The sequence below is a fragment of the Phodopus roborovskii genome, unplaced genomic scaffold (assembly GCF_943737965.1).
Source record: "Phodopus roborovskii unplaced genomic scaffold, PHOROB, whole genome shotgun sequence".
NCBI classification, from domain to species: Eukaryota; Metazoa; Chordata; class Mammalia; order Rodentia; family Cricetidae; genus Phodopus; species Phodopus roborovskii.
In genome coordinates, this window is record NW_026126409.1 from 30,700,986 (window position 1) to 30,722,846 (window position 21,861).

A 21,861-nucleotide genomic window follows, 5' to 3' on the forward strand; every position below is an offset into this window, starting at 1 on the left:
TTCTTTTTTTTTTTTTTTGCACCTTGCTCAGAAGCCTGACGTGTGATGAGTGCTAAATTTTGTTCAGTAGATGAATGAAGAGAAATTCCATATGATGAAGAAGTGAGTAAGTAATCCCACTTGTACGCAGCAGATCTAGCCATGAAAAATGTGTAACACTTAAAAATTCTCCAAAGAAATTACAATATGAACAGCTGTATCGAAAGAAGTTGTCAGATGTAAGAGTCCACTTTATTGAAAGGATGACATTTATGCGGTAAGCATTTTTGTAAAAGACAACAGCCAAAGACTGACCACTTTGAAAATGAAGTACATAGAGGTAACAGCAAATTAATATTAAACCGATACACTATTTATTTCTATGAATTCTTAGGCATATGAAACAAAGTCACATATTCCCAGAGGCCTTATCTGTCCCTTGGTTTGTTTGTGTTTTCTGTGCAGTGCACACTAGTGTGTCATGATGAGTCCTGGAGTTTCCTCTGTGAATTTAACTTCTCAAGTTTCCAGAGGAGTCACTCCAATCTGCCCAGTCTTGGGACATCAGAATGGCAAACTCAGCCAGGTCATTCTAATGCTAAAACTGTGTTTGTAGGAAGCACATTTGCCTTATGCTGTCATCTTTTGTGAGCTTGAAGTGATACGATTTGACCAGAAGATGGCAGCATTGAGAAAGGAAAAAATACAACCAGGCCGCAAGGTCCTGCAATTAAGTTAGTGGGGCAGGAAGGGATTAAGTTTTAGAACTCCACCCCCCTCCCCAACATGAGTGAAACAACATTACTGTGAACGGTAAAATACTTGAGTATAAAAAAACCCCCACAATTTTAACAAGAGCTCAAGAAGGTTCTTTGGTGGAAAGTAGATGCACATATATCTTACAAACGTTATTTTATTGGTATATAAACCTTTAAAAACAATGTATATTATTCTTAAGTTTATTTTAAGATCAGCCATCTGATTGCATGAATTTTTTTTTTATTTTTAACAATACCGAAAGTCTCTCATCAACCTGAACGAAGTAACAGAAGCTTTTTTATGTAACCAGATTCCATAATGTTACTTTAATTAAAAATTAAATTTAAATAACACTAGGACCTATAGTTCTAGTCTTCTGAAAGTTTCTTCCAATTCATGCAGCAAATGGAATTACATATGATTCACCATAGTGTTGTTTCCTCTATAAAACTTAGAAACAAACTAGGAAAATAATTAAGAAACAACATGGGCTGAAGTCAACAGTAATAAAAAATTGAAATAGTTTAAGGTGTGTGCTTCTTAGTTTTAAACAATGCAGTCAATATTTTCTAGCTGCATGACAATATTTTAATGATACATATTTGTAGGTATTTTCTACAAAGAAATATTATAGTTAATATTCTATAGGTTTAAGAAAAATGTTCATTTCCCTTGGGTTTTGAATGTTGTACACAGTATCCTTGGGGCCCATTCCTGCTACACAGTCTGCTGATGGAATACTCTATGGTCTTCATCCCTCTGAGCCAGCCTGACCTAATTCTCCTCCCTGCTGCTGATTGGGCCACTAGAGAGTAGCTAAGATATTTAGCTCTAAAACATCCTTCATCCCAGTAACCCGCCAAAGCTCCTAGATCTGAATCCAAACCGAATTAGCCCTGAGCTATCTTCCTCATCTCTGTGTACAAGACTGTCTGACCAGGATGGAAGGAGGTTCATTAGCACTTTTTACAGAGGACAGAAATCAGATCCACAATGAACAGACAATCATGTTGCAGTGCACACGTGAAAGTCAGGCTGGGTGTGTAATGCACACCTGTAAGACCAACATTTGGGAAGGCAAAACAGAAGACTTTGCAAGGTAGGGACCAGCCAGGGGTACATTCTGGGCTGTGATACACAACTCAGTGGTGGAAGGCTTGCTTAGCGTGTGTAAGGTCCTAGGTTTGATCCCTTGCAAATCCCCTTTCCTCCAGTCCAGGCAAATTGTTGAATGATAGCAATTATTATTCTGGGAGTAATACTACCTATTTTAACCAGTCACCATACTTTTTCTTCTTTCCTTCCTTCCTTCTTTCCTTCCTTTCTTTTTCTTTTTTTTGTATCCACATTTGGTATGTGTAATAGGGTAAGCCAATGTATAAATGTCACCTGATAAGCATGTGTTGTGACGTACAGTTTTTAAGGAAACATCTTTGATATATTTTCTCCCTCTTCTGCAATTATGTATCATTCATACATCTTTGAAATGCCTGCACTTACTTTTACTTATCTTTTCATACAGTTTTAGGGAATGCCAAAAAAAGTACAGCACCATAACCTTGAGGTTTTAATACTTCTCTCGAAGCAGCAATCAGGTAATGTGTTCTTAGCACTCATATCTCCAGCTCAGGGTACAGAACTTTGTAAAATTAAAGTTGTGTCCAAACTGAAGATGACAGGTTTAATATGGAAGTGAATTGTGAGGTAGATTCAACTGTAGGACTTGAAAACATAGGTGGAGGGAATGAATTGGAGACTAAAGTCTCCTTATCTCCTTCAAGGATGTAACAGAGTCAGGAGTCAGGGTTAGGCTATAGCCCAGGGCTAAGGGCACTTGGCTAGCATACAGGCATTCCTATGTTCAATCTCTAGTATAAACAAACAGAACAGAACAGTTTGTGACATAGGAAATTCAGTGTTTAGTGTCAGTGAACGAAGCCCGGCTAGCAGACAGCTCCATCTGCTCTCTGTGCTGGAGATGATGCTTGAGGCACATTTCTCAGTACAGGAAAGAAAGAGTATTGGAGGGTCTGGGGGAAATGGCTTTGAAATAAGATTTAAACACACACACACACACACACACACACACACACACACACACCCTGCCCTGATGCCCTGATAGGGTTTATAGGGTTCCTGTCCTCATTTCAAGGCTGATGGAAGAAAATTAAAAGGGAAATGGTAGATAAGGACATTTTGATGAGTCCATGCAGTGTGAGGGACACAGGACCTGGGTTTGATTTGGGACATAGGACAGTTAGAGTCTGCTGTCTGGCAGGAAAAGGGAATGCTGGGCTTTTTCACAGACCACAATGGTATCATAGGAATCACTCAGTGACCTGTCCAAAAACTAAGCAGAGCTATGGCCAGGCCTTAGACAAAAAAAGCTAAACGTGGTCCTTGTGACTGTGCTAGAAGTAAGCAACCTACAAAGATGGAGGAGGTATAATGACCACATTAAGAGAACTAGAGATGAGGTGGCTAACTGCCCCAGGCACAGGTGCTCTGACTAATCCCCCTGAGCATCCTCTAAGATGGTTTGCCTGATTAGTAAATCAGAACAGCCAACATGGCTTTCAAAGCTAGTGTATTCCAGCCTAATAGCTCCTGATTGGTCTGGGCAGTGCTAGGTTTGAGGAACACTCAGCTTCCTCATAGAGAGATACATGTGATGAAATTTACCAAGCACCCAATTCAGCCATTTTGGAAATGGATGCTCTAGACCATCTGGAACCTAGCCACAACCTTCTGAGAGACTCTGCCCTAGAACTGTGTGACCAGTCTGTTCCTGAATTCCTCAGTCTGCAAAGCAGGACAAATAGATGGGTAATGCTCTTTCACACTACCAAATTAAGAGCAATGAATTGTAACATCGCCATGAATCCTCATTACCAGGAACTCAGCGCCTCTTAAGACACCAAAACAAACAAAGTCTTAACAAAAGGCTAGAGAACCTGTCAGCAGGAGGCAGGTGGGTGCTGGGGGACCAGAGGAGGATGCCAGTAAAAGGTGAAACAGTGTGCAGGGCACGTTAGCATATTAGCATATGCTAAAAGCTTAAAGAACACTGAAGCCTGTGATATTTGACAAAGCAAATCCTTCTTGGATAATGGTAAAAGTTGAGCAACATTGTTGCCTGTGGTGATATAGAAAGTAGGACATGCATCCAGCCAGCTTGATGACATAGCCAAGGGGATTTCCAGGAGAGGGCTGAATGCTCTAGAAATAACCTTCTGTCATTTATACTAAAGTGAAAGGCAAGAGGTAAACCAGAGTGGGACTTCCAAAACGCTATCCATTTGAGGCATTTAGTACTTGAGACATCTTTACATGGCCACAGGTATATATAATAGGCATACAAATCAAGCATTTACTGATAATAGGTTGTTTAAAAGCAATAGTCATTTGTTAAAGACAAAAGCAACTTACACACTAATGACGTGGGCAAGCTCATTTGCTTTTACACAAAGAATTAATGAACTCTTGCTGGATGTTTGGTATTGCAGGACACAGAGTGTCTTCAAAACTTTTCAGAGTTGATTGTATGTGTGTTTGTGTGTTGTGTGCTTTATGCATGTGTGCACATGCCTGAGTATACATGAGTATATGAGCCACATGTATGCATGCTGAGGCAGATGACTTATTCTATTTCCCTCTACATTATTCCCTCAAGATGGAGGGTTTTTTAAATTGTTTATTAAAAATAAATGTACATTGGTGTTTTTGCTTGCATGTATGTCCGTATGAAGGTGTTGAATCACTTGGGACTAGAATTACAAACAGTTGTGAGGTGCCATGTGGGAGCTGGGGATTGAACACCATTCCTCTAGAAGAGCAGCCAGTGTTCCTAACCACTGGGTCATCTCCCCAGACCCCTCAAGACGGAGTCTTTTACCTTTCTTTTTCAGCTCTGCTGAAGTGCCAAAGAGTAATCCTGTCTCAGCTTCCTACATCAGCTGTTGGCATTACAGGCATATGGTCATAGCAGCTCTTTACATGGCCGTTGAGGATCTGAACTCAGCTCCTCAAGCTTGCAAAAATAGTGCCCTTACCCAGTGAGTCATTTTCCCAACCTGATATTTTCATTTATAACTGTCAATGCTGTATCCTCTGCTTTGCATAAGTGTGTAGCTAAGAAATTACAGAAATATGTTTAAGGCCATTACAGAAGTTATTAGGAATTCTGCTCTAATTCAAAGCTAAGCTTCATTTAAGACAAACATACAAAAAAAAAAAAAAAACCTCAAGCCAGCAACTCAAACAGCGATTTTAAAGAAATCAGTCAAACACAATGCAATCCAAACATTTGGTGATTTGATACTTACATACTAAGAAGCAGCAGAAGGAACATGTTCACTCCTTGCTCTCTGTTAGCTAACTGAAAGTATTTCTCCATGAGCACACAGCTTTGTATACATAATTGGAACACTGCAGTTGTAGATGTGCTGTGACATCACACACAGAGCACACACTTTGCAGTGTACCTGCGTGCTCAGAACCAAGGCAGTAGTGATGCTGTGACATGATATAGAAAAGCACCACATACTCACAACAGGTCTGGTTTTGAATTTGCTTTTGGTTGATGCACATTTAGAAGCCTTTCAACCCCCAATTGTTAACTTGACTGAATCTAGAATTATCTGAGAGGTGGACCTCTGGGCATGCCTGTGGGGCTTACCTTGTTTGCATTAACTGAGATGGGAAGATCCACCCACTGTGGGTGGAGCCGTTACTTTGCCTGGGATCAGAGAATGGGAGACTGTGCAAATGGAGAGAGGGAATATCAAAATGCATTCATTCCTCTTCTCTTCCTCCTCCTCCTGTCTTCTTTCTTGTCCTCCTCCTTTTCCTCCCTCTCATTTTTTTTTAATTTTTAAAATTTATTTTTATATATTTTTTAGTTTTTCAATACCAGGTTTCTCGAAGTCACACTTCTGGCTGTCCTGGAACTCACTCTGTAGACCACTCTGGCTTTGAACTCTCAGAGATTCATCTACCTTTACCTCCAAAGTGCTGGGATTAAAGGCATGTGCCACCACTGCCTGGCTTCTGTTAATCTTTGTCTAACCTTCTTTGAATCTTAGGCACTTAAAGTTGATGTATTACATTATATGTAAATCAGTTTCATAAAGATTATAAAAAAGAACATTAATTTTCCTTTTCATTCTTGCTCTGATCTTTATTTTCCATCTTTTTCAATGGCTTGACTGGTCTTCAGTTTCCTAAGCTGTACATCGTGGTCATTTTCAAACTCTTATCAGTTCTCCCTCCAGCCTTGGGGCTGACCTGTATCTCTCATGTCCTCTGTCCTTGTTCTCTTCAGGCCTTCCTGCTCTGTGGCCTGAATTTGTACACCAACTTCTGTTTGTCCTTTCTTCAGCTGGCTATGGTGACATTCTCCACACTCTGGGCTCATTTTCTTGCACTACTGGTAGGATTCAAGTTCTTCAAAATAGAAATCAACTTGTTCACCTGTTTAAAAATCACCCCTACATTTCCGGTAAATTAATGCTCTTTCTTCATCTTGTCAGTCTTCCACATTTGCCCTGAAAGCTACTCTAGCCACATTTTCTGCATGTGCCACAAATTGGGTTTCTTAGGATGCCCTGTAGAGATAGCTTGCTGGATTTGTGAAGGTTTTGACTTGAGATCCCACACTCCCTTCACCTGGGAAATTCTTGCTGATTGTTCCGTTGTTTGTTCTTTGGGAAGTCCGGAGTGAAGGGTTTTCTAAGTAAATTTGGTAATATCATCAGTCTGCTATAGATTACACCATCTCCTCATAACCAGGTGTTCAGGGAGCACCAGCCTCCACAGTCCCTGAAGGCAAAAGCCATGACAGAGTGTCTGCTATTCTGAAATTCCCTCCTCAGATCCCATGGCTCAATTCCCCTGCTGCCTGGGAACAACAGCTGCCAACAGCTGCCACTGCATGCCCTGTTGGGAAGTGTCCTTGACCTGGAGACACTACCTCATTCAAGGTTACACTTTATGGGGGCAGCCAAGGACCCCAGTGCAGGAATGGACAGCAACAGCCCTATTGCCTGAGTTTGTGGCAACTCGGAAGAGCCACCCAAGCTCCAGAGCATTGTGCTGACTCCACAGAGGCTGTAGTTCATCGCACTCCAGTTCATTACTACTCTGCCTCTGCTCAGCTCTGCCCTTCTCCTGTCCAAACTTGTCCATATGTTACAGTACTCATCAGTAAGCTGCCCCTAGGCAATCGCTGTCCTGGGGACTGACTCCAAAGATTCTGATCAAAGATCAAAGATCACCCACTCACGATTTCTACTACCATGGCTCATGCTTAGATATTATAGATTAATAGATTTGGAGAAAAAAAAAAGAGTGTGGTCTCACAACTGTAGTGGTACTAGAGTTTGGCTCCATTAAAAAGGTATTTGTTTAATTAGAAATATGGGGTAGTTTTGTAGATAGATTGATTAAATAGGCATATAAATGTCTTTTGATTTGATTCTTTACCTTTGGACTAAGATAATATATTCAATTATCTTATGTGTGAGAAAATAAAACATTAGTATTAGTAAAAACCTTTCCTTTGACAAATTTGCTATTTTTGTTCTATATAACTATATGGGAAATATTAAAAATAAAAATAAAATGTATTTAGAGTTTCCCACCATAGTAATATATAATAATGTATTTGATACAGACAGAAAAGCTATAAATAAGTTACCATTGGGGGAATGAGCACACAGTTTGATGTATGTGCCAAATATAAAATACAGAATTAAGTCCTTGGTTAACATTGACTTGTGCAGTAATTTTAAATCAAAATTCTATTTGTTCTGATATATAAATTTTCAGGTGGTTATGTTCAAGGCACATGTATGAAAGCATCTAAGACTAAATAGAGCTAAAAAAAATTAAGAAGATAATTTGTTAAAACTCAAATCTATTGCAAAATACTAACAAAGTGCTAAGATGTAAAACTAGAGGTTGCTGAGTTATCTAACCCAGCAGCACTCTGGGCTGGGACTGAGTGGAGCTCTGCTGATGGGGAGTGGGCTCTCTCATTCTTCAGTTTGGTTATTACCGCAGGGTTTGAGACTCAGTGGTGAGGAAGCCTAGAGGTACACACAGTGTGCTGCTGACAGGGAGCTTCCATCTCAGAGACTTCCAGGACTCAAGCAAAACTTCCTCACCCCATCCCTCTCCTATTTGTTTAGCCTGTGCTTTAAATCTGTGCTACGGATGGTTCAAAGGCCCATACTTAAAAAGATAAAAATAAACTTTGCTAGGTTGGGGGTGGCATGCTGTGGCACTTCAATACAACAATGTGAACAGCACTGACTGACTTGGATGGGTCTGCGTTTCAGAACATGTCTAATTGAGTAATGTGTGCTTAGTAAATTACTATGGTCTCTTCACAAAGAAGGCTTCAAAATAGATTCACACAACACAGACAGGAAGTGTATCCAGCTATCCATAGAACTGAGGGATAGTTTTGTGGACATCAATGGATTTCTTGAGACCTCTACTAACCTGGTAGATTTTCTGAGTTTCAGCATCTTGCTAATTCAGTGGGGACACAGAGACCCACCCAGAGCGGCAGGGGCAGCATCAAGCTACAGAGCACAGAATATTGGTTTGAAAATAAACACAAACACACACACACACACACACACACACACACACACACACAGAGAGAGAGAGAGAGAGAGAGAGAGAGATACATAAAATGCTCAATAAATGTAAAGAATAGCCCAACATATTTCTTTCTCTGTCCTTTCTTCTCCTCTCTCCTCTCTCCTTCCTTGTACTATCGCCCCTCCCATCTTTCACTAGAGTTTTTAAATGTTTGCCAGGTTGCTCTTGAACTTATCATGTACTTCACACAGTCTTGTACCAGCAATTCTCCTGCCTCATTCTCCCCAGTGCTGGCACCATGGGCATGTACCATCATGCCTCTGAGGGTCTCGAGATACAGTAAGGACAAACAGAACACGTTCCCTGCTTTTATAGTTTTGTTGTAGGATTTGAAATGTTTAGATTTATGGCCTACAGAATACCAAAATGCTTGGTAGAGATTTTCAGCTTTCGTTTCTTCACTTAGAAACTTGGTATGTGGTAGACCCTGCCAACAGCTACAGTCAAGAGGGCTTCTATGTGAAGCAGACACCCACAACTAAACACTGAGCTGAACTGGAATCCAGATGCAGAGAGGGAGGACAAGACCAAGCTACAGAAACACATAGAGACAGCTGACCTGAACAAGGAGGAGCCAATGGGCCCCCAGACTTATAGCTGGGAATCCAGCATGGGACTGACGCAGACTCCCTGAACATGGGTCTCAGAAGGCCTGGGAAGTCTAAGGAACCTCTGACAGTGGAACTAGGATGTATCCCTGGTGCACAAAAGGATTTTGGGAGCACATCCCCCATGGAGGGATACTCCCTTAACCTAGAGACAGGAGAGAAGGCCTAGGCCCTACTCCAAATGACTTGACCTCTCCTGAAAGGCATTACCCTACATGTGGAGTGGGGAGGGGATGGGAGGGGAGGGTGGTGGTGGGGGGCATGGGAGGGTGGGAGAGAAGGAAAAAGGGAGGGAGAGGGAACTGGGATTGATATGTAAAATAAAAAGAAAAAAGAAAAAAATGGAAAAACAAAAGTAGAAGAAATAGAGTAATAAAAAAGCCATGTAAAGATGGAAAGTACAAAAAGAGTCTGGATACTATATGCTGTTTTGTTGTCTTTGACTGCTGAGGAAATAGCAACAACTGTTAAAATAAATGCTGCTAGATTAATCCAATTTATATATTTTTAAATGCTCTGACTTCAAAATTTAAGTCAAAGGACAGGTTACTGGGGAAAAGGATTTCTTTTTTTGTTTCCACAGAAAATGAAAAGCTGTGGATTCCTTCCAGAATAACATGGTTTGATCAAGCAAGACCGGCTGAAGCATTGTCCTTGGGACAAGGCAACCTTGCAGACCACTACAGCCAGGATTTCTGTGTCTTCTTAGGATGCCCCATGACAGCGCCTCCTACCAGCAGGAAGCAATTTGGAAAGAACGGCACCCAAATTCCCAAATATTGTCTATAGATGTTTGTTTTCATTAAAATAAATTAAATAAATAAATAAATAAATAAATAAATAAATAAATGGGGCCTGAGGTGAAGGGGGTTGGGGGGGTGGATAAGGGCTTCTGTGCAAACTTTGTCTACTTGGTATTGAATATCTATGTGGATTGCTGGTTAAACATTTCAAATAGCTTTCACTGTCTTGAAGCAGTAAGCACAGAGGTTGCCCAAGGCCAAGGGTAGAGTCATTCGTCAACCTGCTAGCATCACAGTAGAAAAACATGGGAAGACACTGCATTTTAATTAGAACTTTGGGACAACTAGGTTGGCAAGGGAGACAGGACTGTGAGGATGGCTTATTGGTCATTATTTTTGCTCAGTGTTATGAGTTATGCTCCTGGTTGCTGTGATGTGGCAGCCTGGTGGCTTGTTATTCCATAGTGCACAGAAATAACTGGGAGCTGTTATTTCTCTTGGGTGAAAATATGAACTGGATTCAAGAACTCACACCAGCATGGAGGGCACCAACATTTCTCACTGTTATGATAACATGAAGAGTACAGTTCATGTGATCACAACTCAGATTGTAGACATGACTGTAATATTGTTTCTTGTAAAGGTGATATGTGTGAAAATTTTTTCTTGACCCAATGAAATACATGCCCATGCTCCCCATTTCTTGACCTTTCTTTTAGTTTGTGGCATTTTTCTTTCTGCCACCTTATGACTAGACCAATGCCAACAAAGCAGCAAAGGAAGAAAGGCACATTTATTAACCCATGGAGTGCATCAATGTTGTAACTCAGAGTGTGGTATTAACCAGGATGTACAGGCACCAGTTTGACTCACTATGGGCAAACTGAAACTCCTAGATCAAAAGTGGAAAGATGTATGTAAGGAGGCACCACTGGAGGTAAAGACACACTCCAAGCAAGCTTTTCCTGTGTCACTTGGAAGCCCACTGGAAACAGATGTCATTTCTTACAGCTCACACACAGAACGGGAGACTTTTGAATCAATTTTAAATATAAAAGTAAATGGCTATGGAAAATGTGCTTCTCAAAGCCCTACATTAATAAACTACATATTTAATTATTATTTACAAATCCAAAATATTTGAGTGGAATCCATGATGCTTTTAAATTGTAGAATTCTAAGTAATTTCTCATGATGGCCAATGACTAATTTTATACTTAGAAACATTTTTCTAGCTCTCTGTCGAATAGTTTCTCTTTCAACAAAGCTGCAAATTTTGTTCTGTTTTTCTCTCTCATAAACAATAATGATTTTCATGGACTGCAGCAAATTTTCTTTAAAATTCCACATGCTTTACATTATTGCATGACTATGTCATAACAGAATCGCCACATTAAGAAGCCCCAACATCAAAGGCATTTTAATAAGATGATTACATTTTTGGCTGAAATTGTAAACTGTACTAATTCAAGTTTCTTGATGTTTGGAATGTCTAAATAACCTTTCCTTAAAAATATGTGTGTTGGGCGATGAAATGCTTCAGTGAGCAAAGACTGTTCATTAAGCCCAGCGACCTGAGGTTGATTGTCAGGACCCACATGGTGGAAGGAGGGAACTCTGAAAGTTGCCCTTTGACCTTCCATGCTCACCTGGGCCCACACAGCATACACAAGTGAGTACACACATCTGCATACACACAATCCTGTGTGTCACTTCTTTTACTGTACTATTTTCTTAGTGTAAAAAAACTAATAATGTGTGACATCGTGAAGATATTTGAATTGTAGACCGTTTTTTAATGCTATCATAACTTTTCCTCTAGGACTTCAGTAATGGGAGTGCTTGCAACTGTCATGTGCAGAAATGTATTTGGGATTAATTAGCAGATACCACTACACAAAATTACCAGCTTTGTTAAAAATTCTACATGGTAATAGCTAATATAAGACATGTTATGTGGTATAGCAAGATAGAGGCATTGCTAAATACATTGGGGTTTAAGATGAAAATTTTGTAATATTGCCCATGGCACTTGCTTTTCTCTTGTGCTCATGTCCTTATAAGTTCCTGTTCTTTGACCTGTGTGCTGGACCATATCTTTTTAAGTGAAGAAAAGAAGACCATTTATTAGTTAGTTAATGGATGTGCGTATATGTGTATGTGTAAAATGTGTATGCACATTTGTGTGTGTTAGTGATGGCATAGTTCCAATGCAAAGGTCAGAGGACAGCTTAGGCATAGGTCTTCCCTTTCCACATAGCTTGAGATAAGGTATCCTGATGGGGGAAGTCCTTCTGTATATATGTTTCTCTTATTGGTTGATGAATAAAACACTGTTGGCCAATAAGCCAGTAAGATAGGCAGATCTAGGAGACAAGGAGAATTCTGGAAAGTATAGGCAGAGCACAGTTACCATGTAGGCTGCCAAAGGAATAACAGGTCCAGACACTTCTCCAGTAAGATAAGACCATGTAGAAATACTAAGATTAATAGAAATGTGTTGATAATTAAGACATAGCTAGCCAATAAGAAGCCCTAGTCACAGGCCAATGGCTTTATAATTAATATAGCTCCGGTATGTTCATTTGGGGCAAGGCAGTTGTGGGACTAGCGGAAAAGCCAGCTACAGTATCCTTATTGTTTATTCACTGTATACATCAGGTTGGCTGGCTTCCAGCTTCCAAAAATTCCCCCATCTCCACCTCTAATTTCTGTCTAAGTTTTGTTATTATTGATACTCATTGTATGTGTTAGATTTTTACATGGGTTCTAGAGATTTGAATTCTCGCTTTCATACTTACAGGGGCAGCACTTTTATTCACCAAACCATCTTCCCAGCTATCTATCTATCTATCTATCTATCTATCATCTATCTGTTCATGAGACAGTCTCTCTTTGTAACCTAAGTTTCTCTTGAATTCACCTCTTCCTGTCTCAGTCTCCTAAGTGCTGGTATTATAAAACAGTGTTTTTAAAAGTCTTTAATTTTAACAGTATTCATTAAAATTGAAGCAGGTTGATGAAATGAAGCAATGGTTTCAAAAGAAGCATAGCAGTGGTTAATAAGTGTTTTTAAAATATTTAACACGCGGGAGTGATGGCTCAGAGGACTAGAGTTTGGTTCCCAGCAATCACATCAAATGAATCACAACTGCCTTTGAATACAGCTTCAGAGGATACAAAACAGTCTGGCTTCTACAAACACCCGTATGGATGTTTACAGCCCACCCCCAACCCCCACCACACATATAAATAAAAACAGTCCTTTAAAAGTGTCTAACATCAAGTGGATGGCACTTGAAGAAACCATCCTGAATGAGGTAACCCAGTCACAAAAAGAGGAACACAGTATGTAGTCACTCGTATATGGATTTTAGACCTAGATCAAATGATCACCAGCCTATAATTCACATCACCAGACGAACTAGGATACAAGGTGTATTCTAAGAGATTCATATAAAGTCCCTCACAGAACTGGGAAGGGACAAGTCCCCCAGACCTCAGGTATAGTGGGGGAGGACAGCTAATGGAGAGAGAAGTAGGAGAAAATGAGGAGGAGGAGAGGAAGGCATGTGCGACCAGGAGGATTGAGCCTGGTTAGGAATGGAAGATAGGAAAGAGAGAGAGACAGAGAGAGAGAACATAAAAGAGGGAGCCAATATTGGTTTGAAGATAAAGTTGAACACAAAGAAAGGTCGAGAGAACTACAAGACTGCTCCCAAGTAACAATCTCAGCTCCCGTGGAAAGGCTATCATAAATGCCCTTCCCGGAGAGTGAGATCAACAACTAACTTCTCCATGGAGCCCTCAACTAATGCCTGTTGAAAATAGGAGCAAACACCCATACATAAACACTGAGTCGAACTAGAACCCAGAAGCAGATGGAGAGGAAAAGACCATGCGGCAGAAGCACATAGAGACAGCTTACCTGAACAAGGAGGATCTAAGGGCCACTAGACTGATAGCTGGGAAGCCAGCATGGGACTGACTCAGGCCCCCCCTGAATATGGGTCTCAGCCAGAAGGACTGAGCAGTCTAAGAGACCTCAGACAGTGGAGCCAGGATGTATCCCTGGTGCACAAAAGGACGTTGCGAACATATCCCCCATGGAGGGATAACTGCCTTAATCTAGAGACAGGAGAGAAGCCCTAGTCCCTACTTCACAGGACCTGTCACAGATCTACATGACCCCAACTGGATGGCATTCCCCTACATATGGAATTGGGGTGGGGGGATGGGAGGGGAGGGTGGTTAGAGTGCATGTGAGAGGGCAGAGAGGGTAAAAGGGAGGGAAGGAGGGAGGGAGGGCTGGAGGGGAGGGAGGGAGGGAGGGAGAGGGAACTGGGATCGACATGTAAAATAATAAATTAAAAAAATGCTTTGACTCCAAAATTTAAGTTCAAGGACAAGTTACTGGGGAAAAGGATTTCTATTTTCGTTTCCACAGAAAATGAAAAGATGTGGATTCCTTCCAGACTAATGTGGTTTGATCACGCCAGACCACCTGAAACAGAGTACAAGCTGATCCTACATTCAAAACAGCTGGACAAAACAGCCCTACAGACTATAGCCAGGATATCTGAATCTTCTTAGAATTCCCGCAAGACAGTGCCCCTTACCAGCAGGAAGTAGTTTGGAAAGAACGACACCCAAATTCCCAAATGTTGTGTATAAATGTTTGTTTTCATTTAACTGGACTTTGTTATATAAAATTAAATAAAATTAAAAAAAAAGTGTCTAACATCCACAGCCATCAGGGAAATGCAAATGCAAACCACTTTGAACCAACAATAGAACAGACAGAAAAAGTTGGCTAGTGTGTGGGAAAAAGGAAGAACTGATTCTATAGTGGTGGGATGTAAACTAGTACAGCCATTATGGAAATCAGTATGGAGGTTTCTCAAACACAACTAAGATTACCAGATGATTCAGCTGTACCACTCCTGGGCATCCTCCGAGTTCACCACATTATACTCGTGCTATTGCTGTATATTTTACAATAGCAAAGAAAAGAGACCAGACTAGATGGCCATCAACAGCAGAAGGGATAATGAAATCGTGATCTATTTACACAAACCAAACTAACAAAAAAATTAATGAAAGAAAAATAGAAATGAACAAAACCCAACCAACCAATAAAGCAATGTTAGATATATTACACATATTCACTTCCCCTTCTTTACCTCAGCATATGTACAACCTTTAAAGAGGAGAACTCCATTGACAAGTAAATGTCAGACTGGGAGAGTTATTATTTGATTCTGTCATGGCAGTGGTGGGAAAATGACTATGGTGTGCAGACTGGCCTTTTCCATTTGGCCTTAAAGTGACCCCTATGGGATCATGGTAGACATTTTCCCTCCATTAAAACTTAAACTGAGCAAAGGCATCCTGTAACTGTCACCAACACTGTTAAAATATCAAGACTGGCCTTGAACTGGCCATCCATAAATGAGCAAGGACTCACAGAGTGGGACACACTGTTGAGGCTTTGCTTTGCCCGTCTCTTATCAGTTTTAGGGAAGTCCTGTTCTCAGTCCCTCTTTAAAGGAACCAGATATATGACTGGGTGTCACTCTGCCCACCCTCAGCTCCCAGCCTTCCATGAGTTGGTGCTTTCACATCATCTATTTTATCTTTACTCCAGTAATAATTAAAATAGTGGAAGTTGAATTCAACTCACTGAATTAGAGCTATTATTGCTACCTTGAGCTGAAGTAACCCATATATGGCCTTTATTTCTACTTTTTGTGATATGTTCAATCTGAGGCTGGCTGTTCACTTTATTACACAGTCGATTCTGGTGGATTCCCAAAGTTCCCTAGGTTGTTTAGGATATACTAGTTAATTCTAAAGGTCCCTTAGGTTGTTCAGGTTATACTCCAAGCTGTTCTGTACCAACTTGCTTAAAAGTTTCTAGGTCCCATCACCATTATTAGAATCTTTGTGGCACCAGGCAACTTGAGAAGCTCCTTGCCAAGGCATGAAGATAAACCATCATCTCACATTCATACACACCTGTAATGTTTTCAGTTTTTCTGCTCACTACAATACTAGACTGATTCTGCTCTCGCATTTTTATGTATTGATAATAAATGGCTGATTTTTTTTTTAAAGAAAATTTTCTCTGAAAAGGGATGGGGACTATAATTCTTTTGGGGTATAATGATAAATTTTAGTTAATGATTATGCTATTTTAGTAAAGTGGTGGTTGTAGGTTGTTCTCCAAGATTCATTAACTTTCGTCAGCTTTGGGCAATTGTCTAGGTTTTCAGTAACAGGCCCAACTTCTTGCTGAGTGGCTCTTAAGTCCAATTAGAGAGCTGTAAACTACCACCAGGGTATATGTGCCACTACTGAATATGGTTATCAAGCCATATTAGTTCTGGTTGTGATTTATAGGTCTCATAACTGGGTAGGATTGTTGGTAAAATACCATTTAGAACAATCATATCCAAAGCCTCACAAAAATACATTACTCATAAATAAATTTTACTAAAGAAGTAAATTAGGGTTAGCAACTTGGCTCATGGGGTAAAGGAACTTCCACCAAGGTTGACTATCTGAATTTAATACCCAGGACATACTTGGTAGAAGGGGAGAATTGACTCTAGAAAACTGTTTTCTGACTTATGCACACATGCACAAAAATAGACAAATAAATACAATAAAATTGAAACAAAGGAATAAGATCTCCACAATGAAAATTATAAAACAATAGAAAAAACTGCAGAGCTCACACACAAGAAAATGGATTCATCCCATGCCCATCAACTCAAAGTATTACTAATATGTTCATCTTGGTCCCAGCTCATACATCTGTTTGGGGGAGGACCAGGAGGTGTGGCCTTGTTGGAGGAGGAGTGTCATTAGGGGTAGGCTTTGAGACTTTGAAACCCAAGCCATTCTCAATTAGCTCTTAAGGTTGTTGTCCCAATGTGATGGCTCTCAGACAAATGTAGGTTATGGTGATTTGATCATGGCACACTACAGACATACATTAAATTATAATAGTATACCTCACAAATAAACATACATATCAAACAAAGCCTTTAGAGAAAATGTAAAATGAATTGAAAAACTAGCTATAAGCACCACTTGCTTTAATCATATAATTTTCGGATAGATGGAGAAAAAATGTGACAGGAGAGTGTACAATCCAGACCCAGCATCACCGTGTCCCACAGAATTTGTCTTGACCTGGGTGGCAGCCACATGGGCACACAACTATGCAAGACTAGATTTCTACAGATGAGAAAATCCATTAACCTTACTGTTAGTACATTTTATACCATAAATACTGTACTTCAGTCAAAACATAAGACGAATAAATCCCACCAAACTGAAACAAAAGAACCTGTAGTGTCCAGATTCATACATTTTCATGTAGCATCTTTACATTAAATTATACATGAAGGGCTTAAGCCACTGAAGACACAAAGACAGCATGACAGGGTTGTACAGTACATTAAAGAACCTTGATAAAATGGTAAGCCAAGAATGTTTATCATGAAGTAAAAGAACAACATTCCATTAGAGTTTGCCTATTACCACATGTTACTGTGACTGTCTTTCTTTTACTGTGTCCCAAACCAACACTGCCCATGTCTTTTATTCCCTGCATATGTAGCACTCTGATAATGTTGGAGCATTTCCTTACATTTCGCTGTTTAAGTACCTATTCTCCTTTGCTAAAATGGAAACCATTTAAAGTTGTGGGTAGCATATTATTTCTCAGAGTCTTTTTCTTCCTTCCAATTTTTGGCACAGTGCATGGTATGTAGTAGATGTTTACCATCAACTGATCTGGATATAAATGACAGCAGGCAATTTACCTCCTACCCATGTAAATACTGAGGACAAGCTCATCTGTTCTGTCAACAGTGTGCATTGATTCTCTTTAAATCCCAGAGAATCTACCACATCTTAAATTCAGAGTATTCTTTTAGTCCCATTTTAGAACTGCCTTTATTTTAAAGACAGGAAAACAAACAGTTCAAACTCATTTATCTGTGTTAAGCTAACATGGGGATTAAGAAAATAATACGGGTCTGTGATTTTCACCGAACTAGGAGAGGCTATTTTGGAACTGTGTGGACTTTAGATATTTGAAGCAGTAATTACTTCCCCCATAAATGTTACCTTTTAGAGTCAAACACTATTTTCCCGCTGCACTTCACATTCTCCTTAAAGGAAAGCATCATTCATTTAGAGTTGACCATGCTGTGCTACCGTGTGGAAAGTCTCCTTTCCATTCATGTAGATGGCACTGTAAAGTCCGTCAATCAGGGCAACCAGGACAGTGGCTTACACTCCTTTAAATGTTAGACTTTCCATGTTGTACATCATTGAATACCCACACAATATGATGGGGTGATTTTATACATCTGAGGTTCTGCATATCATCATACCATCTTGGACAACATCTTACCAATCCATTCATCCATCATTGAAGCTCAGAGACTTTCTAACAAGTATGTATTATGATCAGGATAACAACACAGGAAAACTCATCTCTGCATTTTACATTCTTGGTTGTTTAAAGTTCTGCGACAGAATTCATGGACCATATATTCAGCATAATTTTGGATTCAGGGCTTACTTTAGTGAACTACTTATATAGCCATTTAAAGAAATAAACAGGATACATTTTTTTAGTGTGATGCTTAAGTAAATAATATCAAATTGATACAGCCTAGACTCCAATATCTCTTTTCCACACTGAACAGCGGGCTATCAAAGCTTACCTCAAGTTCAGCAATACTGACTGTTGGTCTGGGATTTTTTACAACTTACCATGGTCTTGGGTTTGGTTCCAGAATTGCTCCCTGGAGTGGATAATGGATTGATGGAGTCAGGATTAGAAGACAGAGTCGCCTGTGTCTGATTTATTGAGACAATATCTGCTCCGCTTTCGGATCCTGATTCTAGATCCTGTTAAAAAAAACAAATGCACGGCCATGAAGAAAGGTACATGAGTGCCCCCTACATGCCCATTTTCTCCAATCAGTCTTCATTCCTTATGTGACTGCCAGTAACTCATAACATCGCAGGGTGGCAAGGTGAGGTACCTTTCAGTTTTCCTCACAGGGCCTTGTGAATGCCAAAAGAAAACATCTTTCCAGTCTTAGTGCACAATGTATGTAGTGCTTTTCCAAAGATGGAATGTAATAAGAGATAGCTAGCATGTTAATGAGCATGAATGGTGACAATGTGTTCTTTAAGATATGTGTGCCTGTGTGCATGTGTGTGTTCACACATAGATGTGTGAAGCACATAATTGTAACCAAATTTCTTGACTTCAGATCAGACTATTTTATGTCTTTGCATCGAAGACAGGCAAACAAACAAAAATCAAATCGTATTTTACCCTAAATAAAACATGGCTCACTTGAATTTCAAGCTGAATTAATATGAATTAGACACCAGCAAAAAACAGGGTAGTTTATAAACATTAAATATACAGTCATGAGTGATAATTCATTTAATTTGCCTTTTTTAAATAACAGGGGTCTTTTGGATTTATTCTGGCTTCCTATCCATGAGTTATGAAGTAGTTAACAGTGCGGTCTTTTATTTTTTTCTAGCCACACAACAGTAAATATGAGGTGAAATAATATTTTTTCAATGTATCAGTCTTGGGTTGTGACTTTGCACAAACCACATTTTACAGCTATATATGTTTCAGCTTGCTCTTCCTGTGTGGAAGGTATTATTGTCATCCCTGGAGAGACAATGACACCCAGACTGAAGGAAGAGCTCTGGATTAAACTCACATTCAATGGCAGAGCTGCTATTAAATCTCAGGTCCTGACCTCAAAGCTCAACCTCACAAAGTATCCACTGTATTGTCTGCTGAGGGCCTGAAGTACAAGGAAAGGAGAAATTTTACAGGGCAGTGGGTAGGAAGACACTTGTAGAAATCCCCCTTTCCACTCACCACTGTGAGAAATCACAATCAACTCTTCTGAGATCTCACACTCACTCACTCCCTACTTAACCATCTTAAGCAAACTAAATGGTGAGCACGACCCAGTTATTGATACACTGCCCACCTTTGCTCTTGCAATCCATCAGATGCCCTGTGGGGCAATCAGGCTCTCTAGTGTCATTGTTACCCCATGTTTTCACCATGTCAGGTGGATGGAATATACATAGTTCACAGGAGTTCCTATTGTGGTGGATTATCCACCTTTCCATGGAAGAGGTGCACATACCATTCTACTATAGCAAAAAATAGTGGGAATTGTTTTGTTTGTTTGTTTGTTTTAACACAGATGTTCATATCATGAAGTAAGGCATCATGGGTGATATTTATTAAGAAGAAAGCAATGCAAGCCAGGTGATTCCTAGGGAGAATATCCAAAGCGATTCAGTAGGAAAAATAAATAAAGATTCAGTAGGAAAAATAAATAAAAGGGCAAAATTAGGAAGAGGGGGTATTGGTGTCCACAAAACATAATTTTATGAGGAGGTAATGGGAGAAACAGCAGACATCAAAGGAGCAGTGAAAGCCGACATGGAAAGCCAGCTCAAGTGTTAAGAATAATGCAGTTACTCTTGAGATGTCAAAGCCAGGGCAGGGAGGACAGATTTAGTTGATGGAAAAGTAGCCAAGAATCAATTCAAAAAAGGCAAACTAGGTAAAAAGAATATGAAAGTTTGGGTCCCAAAAGAGTTGATACAGTGAGATGCTTGACGAAAAATAAAGAAAAGCTTTTGTGTTTATGTCAGGAATGAAAAAGAGCAATGTCCTCTCTCTCCTCATCTTGTATACTGACATACTATATGTTGTAATTTTAAAAAGTGGTGTACAAGAGGATGACACAATAAGACAGAGCTTGGATGGGTTTTTTTTTTTTTTTAACTAGGGAAAGTCAATGGGAAAAGAGAGGGGGGTAGAAGGGGGCCTGGCCTCCTAGGGAGCAGCAGAAGAGAGAGGCAGAGAGAGATTGAATGTGCACAGGTGGTGCTCTAAGTGGCTGCAGCTGAGGGCATGTCCTGTCAGAACCCCAAGGACAGGTCAGCATGGATGCCTGAACACTAACACTGTGTCCTGCATAGTTTTAACCATAGGAAGGACTTGGAATATTAAGAAGACTGAAAGACGCTCAATAATGCCCAAACTCCATCAAAAGGCCAGTGACTTTGCCTTAGCCTATGTATTTCTTTAGATTCTCTACAGTGTGGCTGAAGTGTCCCAAAAATATTATGAACATCAACTTGGTTACACGTTCACGTGAACAACAATTAGTGACTCAAACTCAGAGTCACTGATGAGAAGAAAAGATCTTGGGAATGTTTACAGTGTGGCAGAATGAGAGCTGGCTTTTCTGACAGATGAGGAAGTGACTCTCATGGGCTGTGTGACTCTTGGCAAACTTCTCACTCCGCATCTGCGTGACCTCTAACAAATCCCTCATCCTTCCTGAGACTCACAATGCTCATCACCAGGACCAAGAGAGCAAGTAAAGCAAAATATGCAAAGCTTAGCATACACTATTACTGCTTTCTCCTCTAACCCCACCCCCTCTTCCACCTTCCACTCATTCTAGGAGATTTCTCTCATTAGTTAGGAGGTGTTAAGGGACTGGCAAACAGTGGGATGCTCAGACAAGGTCAAGATTTGGGGTCACAAAATACCAAATCAGATTTTGGGATGTGGAGAATCTACAGGGGCATGGCCAGTTTGTTAGGTTTTAGCCAGTTTGTTAGGTTTTCTCTAGGCAGCTTCATCTAAGTCCTTTTTTAAGACTGATTTCACATGAAAGTTGTTATTCATAATCCCAGGCTCTGTCCCTATTAATAGTCTTTTTTATAGAGATAATCCATTCTGGGGATTTTGTAAGTGTTCTTAAACAGGGTGGGCATGTTAACGTTAAGACTCACTGTTTCACTGTGTACTGTGCTGGTGGTGGAGTGGGAGAGTGGGGGAAGTTTCTCCCTTGTCTCTCTCTGGTTAGTGCTCGTTGGAGAACAATCAAAGTCCTAATCATGACATCAGAATCCTTTCATTCCATGGCACAATTATCAAAGAGCATGCAAAATGCAGAGAGATGATATGAACATTAGTTTTGAATACCAATGAGCACAGAGAAAGA

The 21,861-nt window shown here is 40.1% G+C and overlaps 1 protein-coding gene across 1 annotated transcript in view; it reads right to left on the reverse strand.

The window, feature by feature from the left end:
- The window catches only part of Dlc1 (DLC1 Rho GTPase activating protein), a 355,052-nt gene that overhangs the window by 248,589 nt on the left and 84,602 nt on the right, over nt 1–21,861 (reverse strand). The window contains exon 4 of the mRNA XM_051182280.1: nt 18,557–18,694. Within this exon, the coding sequence (XP_051038237.1) occupies nt 18,557–18,694 (138 nt within the window). The remainder of the gene's footprint in view (nt 1–18,556; nt 18,695–21,861) is intronic.